Source organism: Peromyscus maniculatus, chromosome 5 (assembly GCF_049852395.1).
Source record: "Peromyscus maniculatus bairdii isolate BWxNUB_F1_BW_parent chromosome 5, HU_Pman_BW_mat_3.1, whole genome shotgun sequence".
NCBI lineage: Eukaryota > Metazoa > Chordata > Mammalia > Rodentia > Cricetidae > Peromyscus > Peromyscus maniculatus.
This window is the reverse complement of record NC_134856.1, coordinates 17,951,996-17,977,923: the sequence shown is the minus strand read 5'-3', so window position 1 is coordinate 17,977,923 and position 25,928 is coordinate 17,951,996. Positions and strand designations below refer to the sequence as shown.

Sequence of the window (25,928 nt, the reverse complement as noted above, 5' to 3'; positions counted from 1 at the left end):
CATGTCCCCAGACCTAAAGACTTTGCTTTCCGTAAGGGGTCAGCACAGCAGTTTCCAATGTCATTATTCAATGAAAAGATCCAGTTCTCAGTAGAGAAATGCTGATTCTAAGACTAGCTCAGAAAATTCTTGGGATGAGCCTGTGGTATCTTGATGGGTCCAAAGTGAAATATCTCTTAAAAATAGACACCACTGAAGGTGGTGTGTCAAACGAACATGGCTGCCAGTCGAAAAAGCCTCTGAGACTAAGCTAGAAGCATTGTAACGCAGTGTATAAAACCGTACCCACAAGTCAATACTGGCATAGACCGTTGAATAAAGAACTGGGGGAGACAGCGCTCCCTTGCACTTTGGTCCCTGATGTCGCCGGCACTTGTGGAGGGGAGACTGCCTCTCACTCCTTACTGAGAGACTGCATGTTGTGAGGCCATGACAGACCAAAAGACGTGGGCGGCAGGGGAGTGGAGATGGCCTGCCACAGAAAACCCAGTAAACACTTCCTTCAGTCAAAAAGCGTTAGTGCCAACAGCGACAAGCCGTGGTATACACCTTTACAACAATGTGACAAGACAACATTTTAACTTCTGAAGTCTCCCTCCTCTAGTCACTAGCCCCAGAATAACCATGAGGAAAATACTGGACAAATCCCCAGTCCTACAGAAGACTTGACAGTTCAAAACAAGGAACGGTCCAAGAAACGCTACACTTCAGGGGAGCCCAGAGAAACGTGATGATCAAATACATCATGGTGACCTGAGTGGGATAATGGGAGAGAAACAGGCATCAGGTAAGACGGAAGAAAGCTGGCTCGTTAATCATGATAAACACACCACACCAGTGTAAGACATGGTTACATTTTGGATCTGGACTGTTCCCCACGGGCTTCTGTTTTGAATCCTGGGGCCCAGCTTGTGGCACTGTATTGAAAGCTGTGGAAGTAGATCCCTAGGAGCAGGACTTTGACATTTGCCTGGCCCCTGCTTCTGGTTTTGCTAGCCCTTCCTTCCGACCCACCCTCTGGAGAGCTTTCACCTCACGCTGCAGCCCACCATTGCCAGAAACACTCTTGGAGTTCTGCCTTCCCCACTGTGATGGACTGAAATCCTTCTGAAGCCTGGAGCCCAGAGTCAGCCTTCTCTGCCTTTAAATTGCTCTGTCAGAAGGACACATGAGAACTCCATGCTGTCTTTTCAATTGTTCTGCAAAGCTAAAACTTTCTGAAAAATTAAAGGCTACTAAGAGGCCTCCTGCCTCTGCCAAGGTCTCATAGGACTATCATTTCCTCCCTGCCACACACTGCCACTTGCCTGTGTTGGTGATCCCACTGGCACCCGAGCCTCCCTCGGCCCCATCCCCCACACTGACTGTAAAAGGAAGCACATTCTCTGGCAACATGACCTGCATTTACAGGCAAGTGTTCACGGTAAGCCTGGGATAACCTGCCCCCTGCCTGTTACCATCTCCGGGCATACTGCTGTCTCAATAAGCAACTTGTCTGTCTCCTATGCACTGGCCTCTCTCTTCAGAGCCCTGGAGTACTTTACACATCCCCAGCTCAAACCCCAGGAGCAGAGTTCAGCTCCTCTGTGGCTGGTCCGGGGATCTGGACCCTTTCTGCAACCCTGTGGATCCTGTGCTTGGTTAGAATCAGCAGCCTGGGCTTTCCTCTGGATTGCTGTCCCCCAAAGCAGCTAAGCACTTCTATTTTTAAAGTCCTTGGCTTCTCTCTGTCTCACTCAGAAGGGTGCTGTGGGACACAGCTCAGGATGAATGTTCCATCTCTCACCCTCCTTCTCTCCTCCACTTTTATGCCATCACCAATACTGTCCTCCCCGTGGTGCTGTCAGGGGAAACTGAGCTCGTAATTCTTCCCAGGAAGGCTTTAGAAAGGGAGAGATTAAGTTCAATCAAAGTGTCAGGCTTGAATTGTTTGTGTGTTTGGGTGTAGGTGAGCGGACCCCCCCTTTTGGGCCTCGTACCCTCTGCTCTCTCTCCTTCTGCCAGAGTGGTGTTGGCCCTTCTGAAGTCCAACCTTTATTAGATGACAAGAGGATTGAGTCAAATAAGCGCGCGCGCGCACACACACACACACACACACACACACACACACACACATACACACACACCTTCTGAGTCTCTGCAACAGTAGAATTACAGCCACCCAGAGTCCCCTCATGAGTCTCATGTTTCCCCACAAGTTCATTTCTGCTCAGGGCTTCAAGTCCTACCCTATCACTGCTGTGGCCGCAGTCTATTCCTCCAGCTCAGACCTGTCCTCTGGCCTCCACACCTGGATATCTGTTAAACATCTAGTTGATGTAGACGTGGGATAGCTGAGAAGACCTCCAAATGCTATTTCTCCCCCACTGACCTCCAGCCTCTCTGCCCTAGTTCCTTTTCCTCCCTCAGACCATTAACCATACACCCATCCTACAACACAACCAGAAATCATGGGGAAAGTAGGTCCTACCCGTCCAAACCTCTCCCTCATCTTCCTGTCTCTGTTCTTCACTCAGTCTGAAGGATTGGCTGCCAAGTCTCAGGTCTATCTCCGAGCTGAAGCCTCACCACTGCTCACTGCCGTAGTAACCTGTCTGTGTCCCTCAGCCGGCTGCTTCTGTCACAGCCTGCCCCCCTCCTTCTGCATGTTGCCATGCCTGCCTTCCAGGCCATTCCCTTCTCAGCAGCCAACATGGCACCTGCTCAGTGCAAAGACACCCCAGCATCCTCTGCTTCAACTCCTTTCTTTCACAGGGCCCAGCACTCTTAGAATGAAGGTCAGAACCCTCTCCCTGGCCGGCCTCACCTTGACCTCCCTTCCTGCCCTACTTTGGGAGGACATCTTCACTTCCGCGGCCTTTCAGAGTTTCAAGAGAATGTTTCCCAGCCTTGGCGTTTGTTTGGACCTGCTTTCTTCTGGCTGGAATGCACCCTACCCCTACTAACCTTGGGGAGCTGATGTGTGACTTAAAGATCTCTTCCCATCAGATCCAAGGTTCCAGAAGATGAAAACGTGTCTTCTGCAACTGTTTTTTAGATTTATGTTATCTGTTTTATATGTACGGGTGTTTGCCTGCATGAGCTTATGTACACAGCAGAAGCCGAAGGACATCACAAAAGGGTATTCATTCCCTGAAACTGGAGTTATAGGTGATTGTGAGCCATCATGTGGGTGCTGGGAAGTGGACCCAGGTCCACTGCAAGTGCTCTTCGATCAGTGGTTCTCCACTGTCCTAACGCTGTGGCCCTTTAATACAGTTCCTCACGTGGTGGCCCCCAACCATAAAGTTATTTTCATTGCCACTTCAAAGCTGTAATTTTGCTACTGTTATGAATCATATTGTAAATATCTGTATTTTGGATGGTTTTAGGCAACCCTTGTGAAAGGGTCATTTGACCCCAAAGGGGCTGCAACTCATAGGTTGAGAACCACTGTTTTAGATGATGGGCCATCATCCAGCCCCTTCTTCAATGTTTAACAGTAACTGCATCTCTGTGGGGATGCCAGCATAGGGTATACCTGTGAGCCTGAGGCCAGGTCAGGGGGCTTAGCTGTTACACTGTAAACCCAGTGAAGAGCATGCGGCTCAGAGCAGGAGCTCGTGGGTTTATACATTGATGCTGGAGCCTCCTGTCACCCTAGGAAAGGAGTTTTTATTTCCTTACTTCCTGTACAGCTCGGTGTTACTCCCCCATGGACCCAGATCATAAAACTGTGGCAGAATTAGGACTGGATGGGGTTGGTGAACTGCCTCCAAAGCCCATGCTGTTGATGGGCCATTTGCCTTGATGTCCCTCTGTTCACGGGGCCTATGAGCCAAGAAAGTCCTGAGACTGAGGCTCCCTTCTAGTGGCCAGACATCCACACGTGGGGAGGGAAACAGGAGTGGGGAGGGGACCTGCAGAAGCCTGTAAAAGAGTACTTGATATCTCTCTCCCTCCCTCCCTCCCTCCCTCCCTCCCTCTCTCCTCCCTCCCTCCCTCCCTCCTTCCCTCCCTCCCTCCCTCCCTCCTTCCCTCCCTCTCTCCCCCCTTACCCCCTTTGTCTTACTGCTAACCACTGACATTCCTAGAGTGCCTCTCTGCCCTTTAACAAGCCTCACCACAGCCTTGCTGATTGTCCCCATTTTCAAATGAGAAGATTGAGTCCCAGACCAAGCTAAGAAGAAAAACTCCTGCTGGAAGCTGCCAGGTGCTCAGAGAAGCACGGAGAGGGATCCCGGCCAGCCAGCCCCAAGAGGCCCATGCTTCCTGCCTTCGCTTCCCCGAGGAGCAGACATGGCTCCTTTGGCTGTTGTCTCTGTGTGGGAAACAATGGAAGAAGCCCAGTCCTCCTTTAGACAAGAAGAACTAGGGACCCCATTTTCTCCCCAGGGCGTGTGGAATGTCAGCTTAGCGATTCCGTTTACTGCACTCCAAAGGTGGCACCCAAGGGACTGTCATCATTTCCTATGTCCTTCTTTGTCCTTCACTTAAGTTCTTGTGAGCTACCCAAGGGTGTATGGAACAATTCCCATTGTGCTCAAAGTAGCCCGTTCCTATTCCTTTCTACCAGAGCCCAGCTGGAACACCAGGATGAGGCTCAAATCGGAAGACTGGAGCCTTTAGCGCCCCCTGACAGGTTCCCCATACTTGGAAATTAAGCCGCTGCCACCCTAACAAATAGGGGGTGTGGTAGGTGTCCAAGTGACAACACCAGAGGTGGTGAGAATGGGCACAGGTCTCCCAGGTCATGTCCGAGGTCCAGGATGCCCAGCTCCGGAGTGAGGGGACATGAGGAAGGAGCTGGGAATTCATATTCCGGAAGACAGGCAGGCCCACGGTGACAAAGAGCAGAGGGACAGCAAACAGGGTGGAAGTGACAGTGTGGAGGCACAGATTCGACTGACAGGAGTGTGGTGGGCAGGCTCTCCAGCAGGTGCAGCTGGTACAAGGGCCCTTGTGAAGCTGCCTTCATTACCGCGGGGAAGCCAGACAGGAACACGGAGCGCCGCAGTGGGCTGTCAGGACAACTGCAGGAAGTGCCGCCTCCCTGGCATCCTGTGTGAGGGGAGCCCGCTGGCTACATGGACAAGACGCCTCTCTGCTGCGAAACAGGAGCTAATTGCACATCTCAGATGATCTCTTCCGGATGACACTGTAACAGCCTTTGTGTAATCATGCTTCATTATGGGAAGGAGCCCGTCTCCTGCTTCCCTGTTGCATTGCGTTGCCCTGGTAAGCACACACCTGTGCAGAGCTGCTGACTCAGCCTCTGCTGCCCCACTCCCCTATCCCCCAGCCCAGGCCAAGTACCCGCAACTGGCAAGTGTCTATAAAAACAGGCCTGGACAGCAAATCACGCTAGACCGTGTGACACTGCAGAAGCCTCTCACCCAGTGCAGATCCCAGGCTCAGGATCTTCAGGGTCGGAGGCTAGCGGATGCACTTCTCAGCATCTGTGAAGAAGCTGGAAGGAGCAGATGACAAAGGGACATGATACCTAGTTTATGTGGTCTCTGAATAAGCAGAGGCACAGTAGCTGAGCACCACCAAAGCCTGACTTGCCTTTTAGTGGGACCATCCTTACTATCCAAGAGAGGAACAACGCCAGGGCAGTACAAGAACAAGCCAGAACCAGATGGGCTGCTGCCCTTCTCCAAGGGACAACGAGTCTTTGGGTTTAGTGTGAAGGCGATGCTTTCAGGATTGACTGATGGATTCGATGGTGGTTATAAGGGAGAAAGAAGAGTCAGGCTGATGCAAGAGTGTCTGATCCTGCCACCAGAAGAATGACGCTGCTGTCGACTGAGGCAGAAAGGCACAACACACACACACACACACACACACACACACACACACACACACACACACACACCTGCCCGTGCACAGACACATATACAATATGTTGAGCAAGAAATCTAATTCTGTTTAGGACCAGTGAGCTAACACCCATGAAAATGGGAACTAGAATTCCTGTGGAAGCTCAAAAGCAAAGGCCTGCACTTCACTGAATGCTGGAACCTTTGTCACATTGTATGAGATGCTTCCAGTGCCTTCTCTCACAGCTGTTCCCACTGTGATGGTCACATACCAGAGAAAGGAGGTATTTCTTTTGTGTTGCTGTGGAGCCAGCTTAATTGTGAGATGAGCACAATGTACCGCTCTCACTATTACTCCCGACACAGTCTTGTCGGTGCCACGTGCCTTGGCATTGTGACGTCACCAAAGGCATACATTGTTTCCCCAGCGGAGCACAGGCCCACGGGTGCTAATTTGTGGCTCCTTTGCAGATTTTTCTGAAATACCAATTCTCATTCCTCAAATACAGGTTGGGGACTGAGAATTTCCAGCTCTAACAAGTCCCTGGTTAGTAGCAATGGCATCAAGCCACATAGATATATCCCATACATATGTCATATTAGGATCGGCTGGGGGTTCTTTCCTTTCTTGAGAAGAAAACTTACTGTGGAATTAAAGGACAAGAAGGAAAGCATGAGAGATAAAGATCGTTGTGGAACTTGATCATGGCACCTGGTTTCTGTCTTCAGAAGGCACATTCAACAATTTCCATTCCTCATAGTTCAAGAGAGCTGCAGAAGCCCCAGCCCTTCCATTGTCCTTGCTTCAAATCTATCCAAGAAATCCTGGCGAACTTCCCAAGGTCTTTCAGTGACTCTAAAGAAGTGTCATGCTGGTCTCTAAATCTCACCCTGTGAAAGACAATGAGGGTGCTGCTGGGTCAAGCCAAAGTCCTCTTCCCCTAGAAAAGTGAGCGAAGGGAGTCGACTTCATTTTATCATCAAAGGGTGTGTGTTTGCGGGGTGGGGGGACAGGCAGACAGACAGACAGAAATACAGACAGACAGAGACAGAGAGAGCAGAGGTTGATGCTAGGTGGCTGCCTCAGATGCCACGATATTTTTTGAGACAGGGTCTCTCCCTGAATTTGGAGCTCACTGACTCAGTTTGAACTCAATGCGGATCCCACTTATGACAGAGGCAGAGACTCACGCTGGCTATGGAGGAAGGCAGCCGCAAGCATCACAGCCTCAAGGAACCACACAGCCACTCACAGTGGTACTGGGGGTGGTTTGGGACTGTTCCTCGTCTTCACATCTTGGTATTGGAAATCTGACTGGGGCAACATGGGTCTGAAGAAAAAGATATGTACAGTGAAGCTGGGATTGGTTGGGTTGTGCTCACTCTAATGAAGGGCACCTATGCAGCCTGGAAACTCAGTGACTTCTTTCCGTACAGCACAGGGAACCTTAGCTAGTCTTCATGGAAAGTCTCTGTAGAGAAGCAGTCTCAGGCTGTGAACATCCAGGAGGAGGGAGCCACCCATGGTGCAGGCTTCCTGAGAACACTGTCACCGTTTGTATTGGAACCAGGGGAAGACTTTGCCATTTCCCTGAGCGCCACCTGGGTGAGGCTTTGCCATTCCCATGGGTCTGGGTGTTGGAGTCCTTGGCATGGCCAAGCTCATGTCATTTACACACACTTATTGAGGGCTATCTCTGTTCCTTACACACATTCACTCAGAGCTTCCTCCTCCTCCTCCTCCTCCACCACCACCACCACCACCACCACCACCCCACACACAGGTCTGGCTGCTGGTGAACCTCCAGAGCAGTCTCACACCTGGGAGGCCTCAGAAGCCCCCCAGAAGTAAGGAAAAGTACCCACCCTTGGAAGCCACACAAATAGGCACCCTTAGCCTGGCTGGCATTGAGAAATGCCCTGTCTCTCAGTAACTTCAGAATAACCCTTCACCTGGACAGGACTCCTTCCAGAGGACAGAATGAGAGGTGGAGCGTGGAGAGCATTGCCGAGGCCTAAGGTGATCAGCACGTGTTAGTAGCATAGCAGGCTATGAGCAGCAGCATCTTCATTCCATATTTGGACCCACTTGGTCATTATAAACCCACCTGAACTCTCAGCGAAGCATACAATGGGGAATTTATTTTTGAGCCTCTCAGAATACAAGGGAGAGTCTTTAATACCAGATCTGAGCAGTGCACACAGCTTCCTTTCAAATGAGGAGGAAGAAATGCCCAGTTGCCTCTCTTTCCTCTTTGAAAGCTTGCAGTAATTTCTGACTATGGAAGAAAGGGGTCTGAGTGCTTCACCTGATGAGCAGGTTTAAGTGGGTTTCAGAACATTCCAGAGAATTCCCTGTTGGATGCTGGGGCTTAGAAAGGGAGGGGGCATAAATGTTACAGCTCTGATGGGAAAGGTTTCCCTTATAGAAGTGCTGCAGCTCTGAGAGCCTAGGTATCCTGGTAGTTGGGAGCCATGGAACACCACAGTCACAACACACAACAAACTTCACACAAGAGATTTATTGGGAAAGACACAAAAGGGCGGCTGCCGCTGTTCGGGCAAGAAGCAACAGGAAAAAGACCATGAGGCAGGCTGTATGTAGGGTTCCTTGGGGGCAGAGCTTTCTAGGGTGGAAATTTCCAAGGTGGAGATTGGTGGGATTTCAAGTCCTGAGCTTGGGGCGACCCCAGGGATGGGTGGGATTTTGAGCTCAGAGATTGGTGGGTTTTTAAACCCATAAATGAACTTGGATATTTTACTCTATAAGAGGACTTGGGGAATTCTTGATTTTTTTTTTTTTTAGGAGACTGCTGAGCCTACTTCACCCCCAGCATCTTCACAGCCCAAGGCTGTGAAGTAGATGCAGAGTCCATTCTCCGTTAATTAAGACAAATTCCCGGAGATGGTATGGCTGCCGTGAGTGGAGTTGCCATCCCCTTCGCTGGCCAAGGCTACTCTTTATACCCGGCATCCTACCAGCTCCTGGACACTGTGGGGTCTCTGTATCCTACCACTCCCGGTTGGTGCTTCAATACCTACACATTACTGTAAACAAACTGCTTGATTTCAGATTCCTGAAACAACCCATCAACTAATACTAACCCATGATTTTTTTTAAAGATTTTAAATTTGTAGTTATTACTAGTGTGTGTTGCAAACTATATTCCTCTTTTGGGAGTCAATCTTCTTCTGTAGGGCCTAGGAATTGAACTCAAGTCAGCACACTCGTGTGGCAAACACATTTGCTGGTGAGCCATCTTACTGGTCCTGATTCATGGTATTTTATGCTGGAGGGAAGACAATGTTGTTCTTGTCCTTTAAGAAAAATCAAGCCTGGTCCCTGCCCACTATGGTGCTCACAGTATGTTGGGCATGGTTTGGGCAAGCAGCAGGGGAAGATGAATTGGAGGTCCACTACAGACAACTGATGCAATACAATTCCATTCTAACACAAATGTGGCTGTCCAGAGGGACAGTGGGGATCTAGGGAGGTGCCTAATGCTGAGCCTGTACTTCAGACTCTTACAATCCAGTGAGCCCCATAACCGGACTACCTATAACTATTTATCTGTTCATCAAGAGATACCTTTCTTATGTATTACTGTGAGCCGGTATAATCTAAGAGGACAGATAGGGAGTCAAGGGGTAGGATCGCAGTTAGGAAAAGCTCTGTGGAGCTGAGGCAGAGTCCTAAGGTCAGGTTGGAGCCTGATCACACCAAGGAAAGTGTCTCTTGTCCCTTACCTCACATCCATCACCGTATCCTCAGAGTGATGACATACTTGGGCTCTGGAATGTGTCCACACAACTTCGCAGGCAGTCTCATCTATGCACAGGAAAGCACCTTCTCAGAGACAAAACCTAGCAGATCTGAACACCGTCCCACACATCTTTGCTTGGCCTCCTTCTTATTGCCCCTGCTTGTTGCCATCCTAGGGTCACAACTGGGACTTCCTGGGGACAGACTCATCCTCTACTGAAATGGGGAGAGTAAGTAGAGAGGGCAGGAAGGTCTTCCCAGCTACCTGAGGCTGGGGGATATTTCCATATCAATGTTCCTGCTGGGGAAATTGGGGGTGCTGGATCAGGGAGGAGGGACTTCGGACTCCAAGAACTCCTCCAAAGAACATTTTCCTTGACTGTGCTCATACCCTACAGTTGTACCAGGCACAGTTTGCTTTAGATCATGACATCATCACAGGACACTGGCCCTCCACCAGGTACTGTGATATGAGCACAGAGCCAAGGAAGGAGAGGATGAGGAAGATACAACTTTGGAAGGAGGAATCACCTACAAAGGCACACAGCCACATGCCAGCAGGGAACAGTGTTCGGGGTCTAACAAAGAGCACACAGACCTGCAGACAGAAACATTCATCAGCATTGAACAATGCAAATCTATAAGCAACAGGAATGAAAAACAGTATCTGGAGTGAGGGCTGGGCCGGGGACCTGTGCTGGCGGAGGTCCCTCACAGCATCCGGTCCTGAACCCACAATGCCCTGTATGCTGTATGCTCTTTAACCTGGTTTCAGATTTCCAATCGGACCAAAGTGGAAGTTCTCCTAGATGTTCCTTTGTGGCCCACCCCTGTGACGGTGTGGCACACCAGGCCAGCTGTCTCTCCTACTCTTTATTGTCACTACCACTCATACAGCACCTACGATACATCTACTGGGGATGAGCATGGACTATCTTTTCCCATAGTGAAGACTCTATTGTCTCCATTTGGAATATGAGGAACTGAGGCTGAAGAGAGTAGTCTATGATGAACCCTATGCAAAGAACTCAAGAGACCTTTGCAATGATCTCTGGGAAACCTGTTTCTCCCACAGTATTAGTTCAAGGGGGGGGGTGCACCTGAGTATTCCCTCTGGCCTCTCCGGGTCCTTCCTTGGCTTCACTGTTTGATGTGACTGTGATGGGAATGTACAAGCTCCTGTTGAGAGGGAACCGGCTGAGTGCTGGGAAGCAATGGCTTAAACTCAGGTTGGGATAAGAAAAGTTAGATCAACTACCAGAAACGGTAGGCCACCCTTAGCAGTCTGGAGCTGAGGAAAGAAAGACTCAAAATGGTGCTGAGGGTAGCGTAAAATCGCAGTCCGAGGGGGAGGGACCTTCCCCTAGGTCCAGGGCCCCAGGATCCTAGTCCGCCTCCTCCCCGCCAGCGCCTGCCCCTCCCCTCTCCCATCCCATTAAGACGACAATTAGAGGTGGGTGAGGCGCTCTCTCCACCTAGGTAATTATGTTCTCATTAGGAGTCGATCCACAGCAGCATGGCTGCTCATGCTCAGGCGCAGTCCCCTGTGGGCTCCCCCCGGGCTGCAAGCTCCTGGCGGCTCCAGGGAACTTGGATGGGCGGCCTCACCCAGCGGCCCACAGGACTTCTGGGCACAGTGTACTCTATGAAGCTTTCCTGGGTTCCCCCACCACAGCCTGTGCTTCTTAGCTCACATCGCCGCAGAGAATAAGCTTTAACCTCTGCCCTCGGAGAGGCAGAGGTGTGCGGTGGTAGAGCTAGGTAAGACTCCACACTCCTTAAAGGGGCGCAGAGAAGGGATGACGATTCTGCCGTCCTGGCGTCAGTTCTGCCGTCCTGGGGTGTAGAAAGGGTGACCAGACACTCTCCAGGCTCACCAGGAGGAAGTAAGCAAGGTGACCAGAGTCTTGAGGGAGACGTTTTTTTCAGACCCAAGGTGAGGTAATGTTCGGGGTGGTCCTGGAAACCCTACAGGTTGGGATCTGAAGCAACTTATTTTAAATGAAAGCAGGAGGTGCGGCCCAGATCTGCCAGGATCAGAGGCGCTTCAAAGCCTTAAAGGGAACCAAAGTAAGGTGTGGGTTTTTAAATCGCCCCACCCACCCACCTCCCAAGCTTCTGAATGGGACAGGAAGGAAGTCCCCAGGAAACTGCGGCTCTCCGGGCCTTTCTTCTCCATCTACCTCCAGTCTGCCACTTGGAGTCTCTCATGACCCCATCTAGGGCCCAATTTTCATGCATAGGTTGGCTCACCTGTCTCGGATCAAAGGAATACTCAGCCTCCATCTTCACCCCAGAGGAGAAGATGCCCAATTGTCACATGCCGGGAGCGTGCGGTAGATGTCCACCACCCTGCTCAGGCAATGTGGGTGGCCGTTCCATGTGAAACTCAAAGCAACAGGGAGACAAGCCCAGCCCCAAGTGGCTCCTTCCCTGCCAGCACCACACGGGGCCCTCCCTGGAGGGCAAGGAGCAAGTGGGCAGAAAGCCTCCTAGGGAGAGCATCACGTGCTCTGTGGATTAGGGCAGCTCCCAAGAAAAGGCAGCCATTTAGCGGAACTTAGGTGCTCTGTGGAATGGGATTTTGAAAAACAAAGGAAAGAAAGAGTAGCTTCAACTTCAAGGCTGGGGTAGCATGTGTAGGTACACAGAGAGAGGCATGGGAGATGGACAGTCAAAGGGCACATGTGAAGGAAGAGATGTGGAACCAGATGTTAAGGGGTTTCAATGCCAACCTCAGGAGCATGGACCGGATCCTACCAGGGGCCAGGTAGAGCTGGAGCAGAATCAGAGAGCACTTTTCCTCTTCTTCCCCCGGGTCCACTGGCTCTGCCTTCACTTGCTGAGACTCTGATCTGGGCCCCCGTGGGGACCCACAGCCTCCTGCCCTCTTCCCAGTTAGTGTAGTGCCAGCCAGCCACTCACTGAGGCAACGGAACCTGCGGGCCCCTGGTTCTAGACCAGAGAATGGTTGGGTCCTCAGAGAAGGAGGGACTCTGGAGATGTTTAGGCTCCTCCCTGCCTTTATGCAGAAGGGCACCCTGAGGGCAGAGAGACTTGCCCATGTTACCCAGGTGGAACTCAGCCTGGTGGTTCCCCGGCATCAGAGCCCTGGCCACTAGACCTGGGATGGTTCTGTCCTCAGGAAGAGGAATGGACAGCATTCTGGAAGCTCCCTGAGCTCCAAGGTGTTCTGGAAGCAGCTTGCAGGTGTGGCAGGCACTTAACCCCCAAAGCCTGTATGTAAGCCTGGAGCGGTGGAGCTGGCCTCTCCACTTCGGAGGGTAGGCTCTGCACAGTTGAGTGGTTGGTCAAGGTAGTTCCCTGGCAGACTCCCATTGTCCTTGACCTGTCCTTCCCAGCATGAAGCCTGAAGACAAAGCTCTTACTAAAAAGAAAGAAAGGAAAGAATCGCTTTTCCACTGAATTCCTGTAAGGCGCCTCTTCCTTCTGGTGGGACTGAAGCGGGGAGGAGACCTGTGGGGATGGAATAAACCGGCACTTGATTATGCCTCACTTCGGAAGCCCCTGTGGTCCCCCACAGTCCCCTGGGCCCCTGGGTCTGTGAAGGGCGCTGCTGCCCGAGGCACCTTAGACTGTGTGGTTGGGAAACAGGACGGAAGTTCCCAGCCCGGTGGTGTTTCTGAAGCGATCAGTGGGAGCAGAAGGCAAAAATACCAGAAATTTTGCCTGCCGCGCTGCAATTAACCCCGTTTCCCCCATCCTTCCTTCCAGAACCACTTACACTCGAATCTGAATCTCAGGCCAAGAAAAACCCTCGAGGAGGGCCCAGAACCACGGAAGCCCACCCGAGCCGCGGATCTCGGTCCTGGGCCCTCTGCTTCCACCCGCTTCTGGCGTTGCGTCACCGGCGCCCAACATAAGCTCAGCGCTCCAGGCTTAAAACGAAGTCGTTTATTTCAATTTTGCTTTCACATTACGTTTCGATACAATCAAAACTTCTGGACGAACCCTTTTAAAGTCCTGCGAATGAGCGCAATCGCAGGTCTGAGAGCCCGGGTTGTTTGGCGGGAGGACCTCGGGTTCAGAGGCGCTGGTACAAAATATAAGGTGCTTCGGGAGCTGCGAAGCGACAGAGCTGGAGACATCCAGGGACAGTAGGCACGAGGACACTGTCACACAGGGCAGGCGGGTTTGGGTCCTAGAATTGGGGATAATTCCTGATGCATTTGTAATTGAGGGTGGACAACAATGCTTCCAGGCCCTCAGTCACGCCCTGCAGCATTTGGGTCAGATTTCTCTCGTTCCTTCAAAGCAGGGGGCACCAGGAAGGCAGAACCGGCCTGCTGCGGGAGGAAGCGCAGAACTCCCCTTGTGCCCGGGGCCTCCCTGGTTGCATCTTCCAAGTCTCCTGCTTCTCCGCCCGTCTTGGGCAGCCCAAGCCCTCAACCTCGCAACCCGGAAAATGCGAAGTTTAGAAAGCTGTTTCAGAAAAATAAAAGTCCCACTTTGACTTTATTGGATTAAAGCAAAATTAAATTTTGGCTATTCACACGTATGTTACAGAGGGAGAGGACGCGTTCCGAAGAACCTCCTTGGCGTTTGGTGGAGCCACAGAACACAGGGCATTGACAAGCATCAGAAAACAAACACCAAGCAGTCTTAGATTTCACGATCACTCCGAACAGGACAGAAATACGGAATACAGCCAGCGTCCACCCGTAAGAGTTCTTCGCGTACAAATGATACATATTTATGTATGGTTAAACCAGTCACCACGAAGCCGAGTCCTTCCTCCGCTGACAAGCAGCTGAGGACAAGTCTCCACAGCTTAACTCGCACGGTGTTTGAAGAGCAAAACCTGTTATGTTAAAACTACCTGCCCCATTCAAAAACAGAAACAGAAAACAAACTGATCCCCTCTTCAAACTGGTGGGGTGGGGAGGGCATACTAAGTTTCAGTAAGTGGCAGGGTTGGGGGGGGAGGTCGGGTCGGGAGAAACATTTCACATTACTTCGTTAATTGTTGGGGACGTGGACGTGGGTAAGGAACAATGACAAGGCAGTCTCTTCCTCGATTACTGCGACTGGCTTGGGGGAGGCGAGTTTATTTTTGGAAATAAGAGTGTGCAGAGCTAAGCGAAATTTACTTCTCTTAGTAAGGGAGCGGACGAAGCTGGACCGCGGGCGGCGCGCACCTTTGTACCCAGTCGTAGCTAGGAACACGTAGGAAGTTTCCGGTGGCGCCGCTTCCTCGCCCCGGTAATTTTCGGCCTCTTTCTCACTCCCCTCCTGCCTTTCTCCTGCCTCCATTCCCGTAACGAGCCAGTCAGAGGGGAAACACGAGGAATCCAGAAAAGGTTGAGTACTTCCAGCCCCCCATCAAGTTCCCCCGCTCCAGCTTGAGGTATGCTCGGTCGCCTTTCTCCATCTGGATGAGGACGCCGTTGCTGGCGGCCTCGCGGGTCACGTCTTGGTCACCGGCGAAAGCTGAAATCACCGGCCACCCGTTCAACATGAGGCTCACCTGAGAAAGAGAAAGGCCTGCATCAGAAGCGCCACTAAGCGGGTACCCAAGCGGCGGGGGAGAGAGCCAACCTAGGTGCTTGGCTAGCTGCCGCAAGGGCCTGGGAGCACTGATGGAGCGTGCGGGGCGAAACGGGGCTTATCTGCTCACCGCGGAGGCTCTAACAGGGACCCACACCGTATGTAGGTAGAGAAAGGGTCTGCCTCTCCAGAGCGGCAGTCGGGCTCCTTCCAGTTTCTCAAAGGAGCGCGCCAAGCGAATCCCGTCTGGGTATAATGCAGTTTGGTAAACCCGCAGGTGGGTGTAGCGTCCTGAGACCTTTGGCCTCTCGCCAGCTCGCCCAGAGCAACACTGCTCACCCCGCTCGTCCTGAATTACTAAGCAAACACCCGCACCCCGGGCCTCCTCCGGTGTCTGTAGCCAGGACACGGGGGCAGGGGGCGCACAGAGAAGACGCAGCGCCAAGCGGGTTAGAAGCGGCCAGTAGTGGCTGTCCGGGATTCCGAGACATGTCAAACTGCACTAGGGCTCCGTCCCTAAGCCATCTGCTCAATTCTCGCCCCAGATCCTGCTGCACCCGCCATAGCCTGGTTGTGCCCTTGCGGTAGCAGCGTCGGCCTAGGGCCAGGCTTCCTGCCCCCAGTCGCGCTTTCTGCCTCTGCGGGAGCTCTAACGTCACCTAGACGTCTCTGAGGACCTGGCTAGCGGGTGGGTGCTGGCCCGGACACGGCTGGACCAGGAGGAAGTAGCACTAGCCCTCCCATCCCCATCTCGACCTTTTTCTTTTGTCCACCCTTAGAGACTCAAGTTTAAAAACAAATCTGCAAAGGACGGGTGTAGGGTTAGAGAATGAGATTCTGTTCACAGGGCCGAAGAAAAGCGGAAAAGCCGCCAGAAAGGCTGTGGGCAGCAGCGAATTGTTGAGCCTAGAAAGCGGGCGTGGAGGAGATTTTACAGAAGCCGTAGCTGTCTGTGGAGCTAACAGCCCTTACAGAAAGTCCCCGGAGTCACTAAGGAAAACCGAGGGACCTTTACAGAAGGGCCCAGAAAGCGAAGGCCAGAAAACTGTCTCTGGAGATGTAATTGAGTCTCAGAAGCCCGGGACAGCTTAAGGAGTGATGCATACCAAAGAACCAGGAGGCCCTGCTATCCGTCCCCGGAGCAGCCCGGGCACACGGAGCAGCCCGGGCGTGTGCCGCTGATTCCTGCCTCCCGCTTCCACAAAGCCTTCGACAGACCCCTACGGCCAGCAACCCCCTACTGAGAGCCTGGCCCCCAGGTGGCAGCTGACCTGGATGGTCTGTCTGTTGTAGACTTTCACCACGTGGAAGTTAAAACTGTAGATCCCTTTGCGCGGGGCGATGAAAGTGCTCCGTTCTGAGTCAAAGTTGTTCCCGATGTTCACTAGTACCTACAGGGGAGACAGGAACGAAAGGGGATAGACCGGAGCCCGTCCCAGCGTGGTCCTCGCGCCTCCGCAGAGCCCTTGGAGAAGATACCCCATCTGATTTCCACGCTCTCCCTGTCACCCCCTCACTAATCCGTTCTGGATGCTGCCAGAGAACGGGGAACTCACCTGGTCGAAGTAGATGATCATGGTGCGATTACTCATCTCGGACGGCTCATGGTTGGTGCTCCTGATGGCAGAGAAAGCCACCTTGGCGCTGCCCGAGCGCACGGAGATGCCCAGAGCAGTGCCCGTAGGGTCAGACGTGGGGTTGGAGTCACACACCACCAGACACTTGCCCTCCAGCACGATGGGCTCTGTCTCATTTTGCCCGCGGGCTGGGCCTGCCAGCCACACAGCCCCCAACAGCAGCAGCTCCACGACGCCCAGCATCGCGCCGCCGGCGCCCACCCCGCCCCCCACCCCGGGGGCTGCCAACGCCAGCCGCCCCCCTCCCCAGCCCTGCTCCGAAGCCCCCTCCTCAGCTCTGTGTACAGCTCCTCCGACGCCTCCCGGGCCGCTACGCCTCTCCCTCGGACTCCAGGACAAACGTCCCCTCGCGCGGTGCACCCGGAGCCCCGCCCGGGCCTCAGGGGTGCCGCGGCCGCCCAGCCGCACTTGGATGCATAGCCTCTGCTGCCTGGTCCCCGCTGTTGCCGCCGCCTCCTGTCCGCACTCGCCGCTGCCGCCGCCGCCGCCGCTCTGAATTATTGATGCAGCGGGCGCTGCAGCCGGAGCGGGCAGAGAGCGCGCGCCGGGCACAAAGGCGCGGACCAAGCCTGGCCCCGCCCCCGCCCCTCCCAGCCAGCCTCCCTGAGCGGCCCCGCCCCGCCTCCGTCGGGGCCCCGCCCCCCAGCCAATCGCGACGCACCGCGCTCCCCGCCGAGCCAATGGCTGCCCTGTCCGCGCGCGGCCACCTGACCCAGGGCGCCGTTGTTATTAGGCGCGGCGAGGCGGGCGGCGCGCGGCAGCGGGGCTGGGCTCCGGCCGGGAGTCGGTGGAGGGAACGAGGGAGGGAGCGCGCGCGCGCTCCCGGGCCGTCCACCGCCGCCGCTCGCCCCGAGCCTTCTCCCTGGCCGCGTTGCCCGCAGCCGCCTCGACCTCCTCGCGCGCCCTGTTCGCGGGCTCTCAGGTAGGAGGCGGCGCGCGGCGGCGGGTCGCGAGTGCAAGATCGCACCGGCCAAGAGGCGCCGCGTGGGTGCGGGGGGCGGGCAGGAGCGCCCCCCCGTGGGCGCGGGCGCACGGGGCAGCGGCAGCCGCCGCGGGCTGGTTAAGGGCACGTACGTGCGGGGCGGGGCCTGCGTGGCGGCCCGGGGGGCGCCCGTGGCGCGGGCTGGACATCCGAGCGTCCCGGGGTCACGCGTGGACTCGTTCGCTCGAGGGCAGGTGTGCGGACGAGACAAGGTGGGCCTCGCGCCCGGACGCCGCGTGCGAAGCAAGAGCCAGTAGTGTCCTCCTTGCTTCTTGGAACATGTTTTGCGTCCGCGCCCATATGAGCTTGTGCGCCTTTCCGGCGTGCCTTGTGCACCTGTCCCCTGCCCCGTAGATTTAAACCACACACGTATTCGAAAGCAAAATGAAAATACATCCTCACTTGGTGTGAGGAAAGGAGCTGCGGAGGCGGGCCGGTCCCGAGCCTCGAGGCAGGACCGCAGCAGACAGGGAGGCCGAGGCCGGAGGGCCGCGGACCTTGCGTGGCATCCAGACTGAAGCGGGCAGGGCTGGTACTTGTGCGCGGCAGGAGCATTCCAGCGGCCACCCGCCGCGGGAACCTCGTTGAGTGCGGCGATGCTGGCCGATGCTGGCCGTGGGCTGTTGGTACCAAGGCAGCTTTTCCCCGTGTTGGCCTCGGAAATCCGGAACAGCCACACCTAGCCTTTTCCCCAGCCTCCTTTCGGAGATTTTTTTTTTCCCCTTAGTAGCAACTTAAAGAATTACCGGAGGAAACCCAATAGCAGACCTCCGCCTCTGTTCTGAATCCTGCCTGTAAGTGAGCAAGAGGAAAGGGGTGGACGAACAAGCAGCAGTTTCACTTTAAAACGGGATACTTTTTCCAGCTCCTATATTTTGAGAAGTCCCCAGAAGGCATTGCCAGCTGTGGGTATGCCTAATGTTCTCATGCTCTGGCATGAAATAAGAGGTGAGAGCTGGATAATGAAGCGTCGGCTCTAACCCTGAAAGGTGTCTGGAAAACACCCGTGGGAGCAGTAACCTAGCCTGCAGTGTCCTGCCCACTAGTGACATTGTTGGCCACTGGAACGTCTCCTAGCGCCTGCTGAGCGATGCCCATTCAGGTGCGACCAAGAGCAAGACATGGGGGTCAGAATTCTGTTTTCGTGGAGCACACAAACAGGGAAGATTGTCCTCAGCTAGCCTGTGCATCCAGCCCTCGGAGGAGGCGTTAGTGAGCAGTGCCCACTGCTGGATGACAACCTGATGTCAAAGATTCCTCTTCTATTGACATATCATCGCTCTCTGATCCACACCTGTGCTTCTCAAGGCCTGCAGGCCTTCTTTGCATGTATATTCTGCAGACAAGTTTAATTGACCCATCCTCCATTTTCTTCCTTGCCTTCAAAACTCAACGCTTCTTTTCCTGTCCCAGTGAACAGTGGGAGAACCTCCTACATGTGACCTGTTTCCATCCCTGTGGCCTGTTTGAGTCATTGTTATAAGGCCGCACTTTGGTTCATGATCTCTAGCCTGGGTCACTTGCAAGAGCCTGGTGGTGTACCGTTCCCAAATCAGTGACTCACTTCGGGCCTTCCCCTCTTCATTCGACGAGTCTCTGTGAAGGCCTGTGACCTCCACATCTCTCCATGTGAGATTTATTTCAAATCCATCATGCTCCTAGTTCCCTCGTCCCTTTCCTGGGTACTGCATGAAAAATAAATGAATGTTAATGTAAAGTTTTAAGTATATGCTGTCCCGAGTTGTGATGACTAAAGAATGCCATGCCAATGAGAAGTCATTAGAAATGTCCGACTCGGTCACTCTTTTAGGCTTCTCATGTTTTTAGAGGCAGGATCCTTCTAGAGTGGTGGCTTCCAATCTTCCCAGCGCTGCGACCCTTTAATACAGTTCCTCATGTTGTTGTGACCACCATCCATAAAATTATTTCATTGCTACTTCATAGCTGTAATTTTGCTACTGTTATGAATCATAACGTGGATATCTGGTCCGCGACCCCTGTGAAAGTGTCCTTGGATCCCTGAAGGGGTCTCGACTCACAAGTTGAGACTTGCTGTTTTAGGGGCAGGTGAGAGCACCAGTTCAGACTGGCTTGAAATTTTTACTTGGTCAATGGCAAATGCCTAGGGTTGTCTTGCCCTTTAAGGTACAGCACAATTGGATACTAGGCCCTCTTTTCAGGCTTTGGTTGCATATTCGGACAGGTTGTTTTTATATGATATAAACCTTTACGAGGTTAAACCTTAGTCCTAGTAAGAAATAGCCCCCTCTTGTCAATACTTGCAGAACCTTTCTTACACGGGGCAGTTATTCATGATGCTTTCTGAGGCTTAACCTTAAAGCCAAAGTGCAGCTCATACGGTAGAACCAAATAAATATCAATAATTGATTGTAACTTTCAATTTTTTTCAAAACTCTGTTGGAATTAATTTTTATCTTTTCATTTTTTTCGTGTCCAGAAGATATATTCCTAAAATTCCTTAGCATTCATCAAATGATGTGAACAAATGAAAATTTGAGTTGGAATAATAAAAAGAATTGGTTGTTTCTGAAATGTTCAGCTGTGAGGTTTAACTTGTTTCGGCCTTCTGGTATGAAGTATTAAAAACTGCTTCCATGAGGCTTGTAAATTAATGGTAGAAAGATTTAGAGAACTACAGATTACCCATGATGAATTTGAACTGCTCTAGTTATCCTTTACTCCGACCTTGCATTGTGGTGAACTCCAAGGCAGTTTCCTCTTGCTGTGTGCTGAGCTTTGAGAAGGAAGTCAATGCAGCAGCCAGCAGCAGCATCCACAGGCATCATGCTCTGGCAGCCCTGTTCCCCTGCTTTCACCCCAGGGAAAACAGCCTGCAGATGAGAGGGCGCATCCAGGAAAGGCAGTCTTTTCTCACAGAACTGGTTCTTGTGTTAAATCAAAATGGATTCTCCACACCAAATAGGATTTCCTCTCTGTAGTCTTGGTTCAGAGGTGCAGTCAGTGCTGATCCCTGGGATTTGGTTCATTTTTTTCTTAAAGTAAAAGGGAAGGACCGCCTGATTCTGAAGAGTTACATTTAGGATATCAAAGGCCATTTCACATCAGTGCCTGGGAGACAGATATCCTACAAACTATGGGTCTGATCATGTTATTCCAAGTATGAAGTAGTCTTTCAGCTTTCACCAAAACCTGTCTTCCCATGGTAGATGTAACATTGTTGCTTTCCAGTCCTAAAGGTTTGCTTCAAAATTAACTTTGTAATTGAACACTTTTAATAAAACTAAGCCTTTTGTTTAGTGAAGACTAGGTTTTTAACATTCTGTTTTTTAATTTTTTTATTTAAAAATACATATAAATTGCTCTTGGCTCTTATACCAGGTTCTACATTTTCTTACCATGTTCAAAAAGAAAGGCTGTTTTCCTAGTTAAAAGATACAGCACAGTTTTCAGAATGATGCCTTGAGTATGCTGTAGCACATGCAGGTGGGAGTTTCATGTGAAGATTTTCTTCAAATAGATGAGATTTCCTTTAAGGTCCAAGGAAAAAAACATAATGTGATCCTGCAGACCTGCTCTCAAAAAAATATATATTTGTGTGTGTGTATGAATGTATGTATATATGTATGTGTGTATGTATGTATGTATGTATGTATGTATGTATATATGTATGTATGTATGTATGTATGTATATGCAACTTCAAACACTAGTTGGATTTTTTCCCAAGAAGTAATTTTTGTGCTGTTTTCGACAGTTGATTATGGAGACAGACGAGGTTTAGCCAGTTCAGGAGACATTCGTGGAGTGCCAGCGAAATCAGGCTCTGTGCCGCACAGCAGCCCGCGGTGTGAACCGTTCCTCACCTTGGCCTCCAGCTCTGCTAAGCAGGCTTCTTGAAAATGGTGGCTTTGACTTTTCCTTATTTATCTTTATCCTGTAATCAGAAGGTAAGGTGAAACCTACACACACACACACACACACACACACACACTGCACACATGAAATTAGTAAACGAGAGCACTTCAAATGATTTGGGTGTATACTTCACATTTAATGAGTGAGGAGCTGTTTGGTATTGTCATTGTGGGTGACTGGATCGCCATTTTGGAAGTTATCTCCAGTTTTAGGAGGGCCTCTGGTAAACCCCTGCACTGTATGTTCATTTACAGTTATAGGAAGATTCCCCATAGCTCAGAGAGCTCTTGGATGAGCCTTTGAGAAGGCTGCTAACCAGAGATCTTTGAACCTGGAAAAAATTGAATAGATCTTTAATGATGGAGAATGCAGAAACATGAAAACAGAGACTGTATTTTTTAAAAGTTCCTTTCAAAGAAGAGCATTTCCAGATGGTATTTTCTAGCAGACTTACTGCAAATTAAATCAGAGGCACATGCTTGGTCCTTCCAGGTCAGCCCTCAGCGACAGATGCATATGACATCACTCTCCCTGTGTGCCTCCACTGAGCCACCCTTCCTTCCTTGCCCTACTCTTGCTGTGGCAGCTGCCCTCTTACAACTGTCAGTTGGTTCTGGCTCATGAAAGATACCACAAGAGATTGGAGAAGAAGCTGGGGTACCTGCCTGCCCCCTAAGAAGAAGCTGGGGTACCTGCCTGCCCTCTTCCTAGTGGAGCCAGGGGATGAGGGTGGGGGACGACCCTGGAAGATCCTGGCTGTGATGTCTCCCTTCAGTCATCAGCCCCTACCCAGCGGCCCTGTCTCCTCTTCAGAGCACCAGTGTGCTCTGGGAACACCTTCTTCCATCTTCTGTCCAAGACCAGGAGGTCTGTCAGTCTGTGGGTCCTCAGCATCTGCTAATGAGCTCTGACCCTGCCAACACCTGTTTGGTGAAATCTCTCCATTTCACGTGAGTTTAGTTCCTTTTCTCCTATGATCCCACAGACCTGCATCAGTATGAACATCTTGTGTCTGAGAACCAATACATCTAACATACTTTATTCTTTTGTAGGACCATTAGTTGTCTAATTATAGAAAAATGGCTATGAATTAAATGCTGACTTACTACAAATTTAGATTAGCTGCATGACATTACCAAAACTATATACTTTGAATTAGCAAATTAAGCTTATACAGTTTTTAAAAATATTAAAGTGAAAAAATTTTAAAAAATAAATCTGAAATTGGCGAATGCTGAATCCCATAGTAAAGCTTGTGTGCCCCACAGCACAAACAGGCATTAATGTCTTGGGAAGTCATAAAGCTATCTCAATTATCTGAATTATGAAGACCTTGCCAGAATATCTTCATTGTTGAAAAAGCATGACAATTCTTGCTGTTCAGTTTTTAAGCTTGTAAACTTTTATCTATGCCTACTTTAAACAAATAAGGATTTTATTGTTATTACACAAAATAGGTGATGATTTATATTTTAAAGTAACAGATTGGAAGCAAGCCACAATAAAATATATTTCAATATTTAGATACTTATGATGGAATCCTTTTCACCAGCCATTTAACTTAACTGTGCATTTTATAACTATTCCTTACCTTGCTTGAGGTTTTCACCAAAACCAAAACCACAAAGCCATTAGAAAGCAACCTTTGACAAATGAGCTATCTGAACACAGCCACGAAAGCTAGAACAGATTCAGTGAAAACACAACTCAGTCAGCGCTCACAGACTAAAACAAGCTGTCTGAACTCCTAATATTGTCTGTAATGACTGTAAATAAGTATGGATGTATCACAATTTATCTCATTTTCATGCCACATTAAAATATTTCCTGAATGTTTTTCTAACCTACCCAATTACTATGAAGTTGGTGCCAATATGTAGTGCATCAGCATTATCAAGATGTTAGGGTTGTATTGAGATAAGGTTTCTATAGTCTTTTTAGGCAAAACCAAAATTTTTGAGTGAGTGCCTGAACCTTAATTCTTATTGGGTCATCTGCCTGCATTTTCCAGATGGCTCTGGAGTACGTGTCCTCAGAGGGCACTGCACAGTGGCTTCTCTGTAGTGATTCCAGAAGCAGGTTGTGAGAAAGAGCAAAGTCTCTTTCCTGTGCCCACTAGGCTGGCATTTGATCAGCTGTCACCTCTCGGCAACGAGTAGCAAGTATTTACCTAAGAGGTTGACTGTGAAGATGGATTGAGAGAGTCCACACTTCGCCATAGCTAAGAGCTGTCCCCACCCCCAAGGACCCCAAGTTCATCTCCACTGTCCTGTGTTGCAGCATACCTCCTGAAGCCCAATGGGTGGAAATCGCTCTTGGCCAGCTTTCCTTCTCTGCCTTGGAAGGCAGACAGGGTCTTTCTTTAGTGTGAATAGAAAGTCTTTGACCTTCAAATTGAAAGCAAAGACTACCTGTGTACTTAGTAACAATGTGTACATAACTGGCAGCTTCACAAACATTCTCAGTCCTCTTTTTCTGTGTTTATTCAACCAATGTGTATTGACTACCCTCCACATGACATATTATTTACTGTGGGGACTGGACATTTGTTAGTAAACAAGCCCAGAGTATTAGGAAGTATCTGATTTTGTAGCAGTCATGTTTTCTCCTTGTAAGTGTTCTCCCTGGCACAAAGAGTGACTGACTTGTTCTGCATCCTGCACATCAGACTGACCACCTAATCTAGGCTGCTACACAATTATGACAGCTATATTATTTTTTCAGTTAAAGCATCCTTTAAGAGATACTTTACAAGCCAAGATTTGGTTGTTTTGTAGATGACATTTAATTTTTTTTTTTTGCCATTTCTAACTGAAGATTTAATTGGAAAATCAGCATTATAAATTTTATGTTGTCATTTCTATTTTTAAGTTTAAGTGATTTCAAGGATTGTGGGTCTGGCTGCCTGCAAATTAAAGATGAAGGTAGTTGTGATGTTGCATTTATACATTCTGCCATTTTAGAGTGGTTTCCTGGGCTTTTATCTATGGAAAGTGAATTTTGATAAATTCGATTAAGAAGGGAATGTGGTACCCGCCTTTAAGGTCAGAAACAGAATGTATGGAGACTGCTGCTCTGGATCAGCCTTCCCCAATCCCTGATTACATTCAGTCAGGGAACCACACCTTGCCTGTCTGACCTCTCAGCATCCATATGAGACCTCATGCTTATTAAGTGTGTGGTCTTTCCTGTCCCATTGCCGTGGCCACTTCATGGTATTGTTCTTCCTTCTTGTAGATGGACTCTCCTGGCCTTGTCCCCTCCATGATGTGGAAGGGAGGCGTTGACATTATGCTTGTGTAAACATAGAGCTTGCCGTGTCTCCTGTATCTTCATAAATGGCTTTTTTGTATTATGCTGGAAGAGTGGTTCTTTAAATAGAATAATCTCCCATGGAAATTGCCCACAATGCTGAGTACGCCTTGTAAAAGGTGAGTCTAGAATATTAGGGTGCATCCTCAGCATTGCCCAGAAGCTAAGTGAAGTCTCTGGGCATCCAAACCAAATTTATAGCAGTTAATTAGTGTAAGGGATCACGGAAACAGTGGATTGCCGTCATCATGGTGGCGACAAAGAGCTCAGACAAGGCTCACAAAATGGAGCCCTGTGGCGGGTTCGCCCTAATTCTATAGAAACCCACGTGCCTGTTTTGAGCCCAGTTTTCTTTAGAGCATATGTCTTGCTGAGCAACCAAAAGGATGTTTATATCCTAGTCACTTGGCACAGAGTCTGACACTGCTTCAGGGAGATTCATTTCAGACCTAAAGGATGGAGCTAAAAAACAGATGAGGTTTGGTAGTCCCAAGAACTGGCCCTACTGCAAATTTAGTTTTTCCCTTTTGTTGCTAGATGGAACTACATTTTTTTTTTTTGCTAGAAGATAAATAGGGAAGCCTAAATCAGTTTGGTTAGTCTCACTCATTCTAAATGAACACAGGTTTGCTACTGTCCAAGGAGATGAGGACTATTTGCAACTCTTCATGATGTGGCATTGCCCACAGAATTGTTTCAATTATATCAAATTGCCCTGTGTTCCTGAGACAATTTCCAAATGATTGCCCATGAAGTCTACTTGATATTAATCATGGTAACAAGATGCACTAAAGGACTTACAGTATTTCTGTCAGTGGTTTCTAGAAGAACACTGGCAGGATAGGTGTGAACACACGGATCCTTAGTATCCTCGGTTAGGATTGCGTCCTTTAACCTTTTGTAATTCTGTGTCTATCTACCCCTAAACCTCAGCAAAAGGATGTTTAATACTGTCTCCTTAGATGCCTAAGGGAGAGGGTCTCCTTTTAATAGTTTTAGAATTCGCATAACGTCTGCTGGTAATATACGG

General features: G+C 50.4%; 2 protein-coding genes across 2 annotated transcripts in view; one reads left to right on the top strand and one right to left on the bottom strand.

The window, feature by feature from the left end:
* Positions 1–13,464: 13,464 nt before the first annotated feature.
* On the bottom strand, positions 13,465–16,924 carry Cbln1 (cerebellin 1 precursor). The gene is made up of 3 exons (XM_006971761.4): positions 16,629–16,924; positions 16,344–16,463; positions 13,465–15,052 (listed from the first exon to the last, which is right to left on the bottom strand). Exons 1-3 carry the CDS (start codon positions 16,890–16,892, stop codon positions 14,855–14,857), a joined length of 582 nt encoding a protein of 193 aa, XP_006971823.1. The 5' UTR covers positions 16,893–16,924; the 3' UTR covers positions 13,465–14,854.
* A 288-nt stretch (positions 16,925–17,212) lies between these two features.
* The window catches only part of LOC121829350 (uncharacterized), a 66,463-nt gene continuing 57,747 nt past the window's right edge, over positions 17,213–25,928 (top strand). The window contains exons 1-2 of the mRNA XM_076571590.1: positions 17,213–17,265; positions 17,426–17,631. Coding sequence (XP_076427705.1) covers positions 17,213–17,265; positions 17,426–17,631 — 259 coding nt within the window. The remainder of the gene's footprint in view (positions 17,266–17,425; positions 17,632–25,928) is intronic.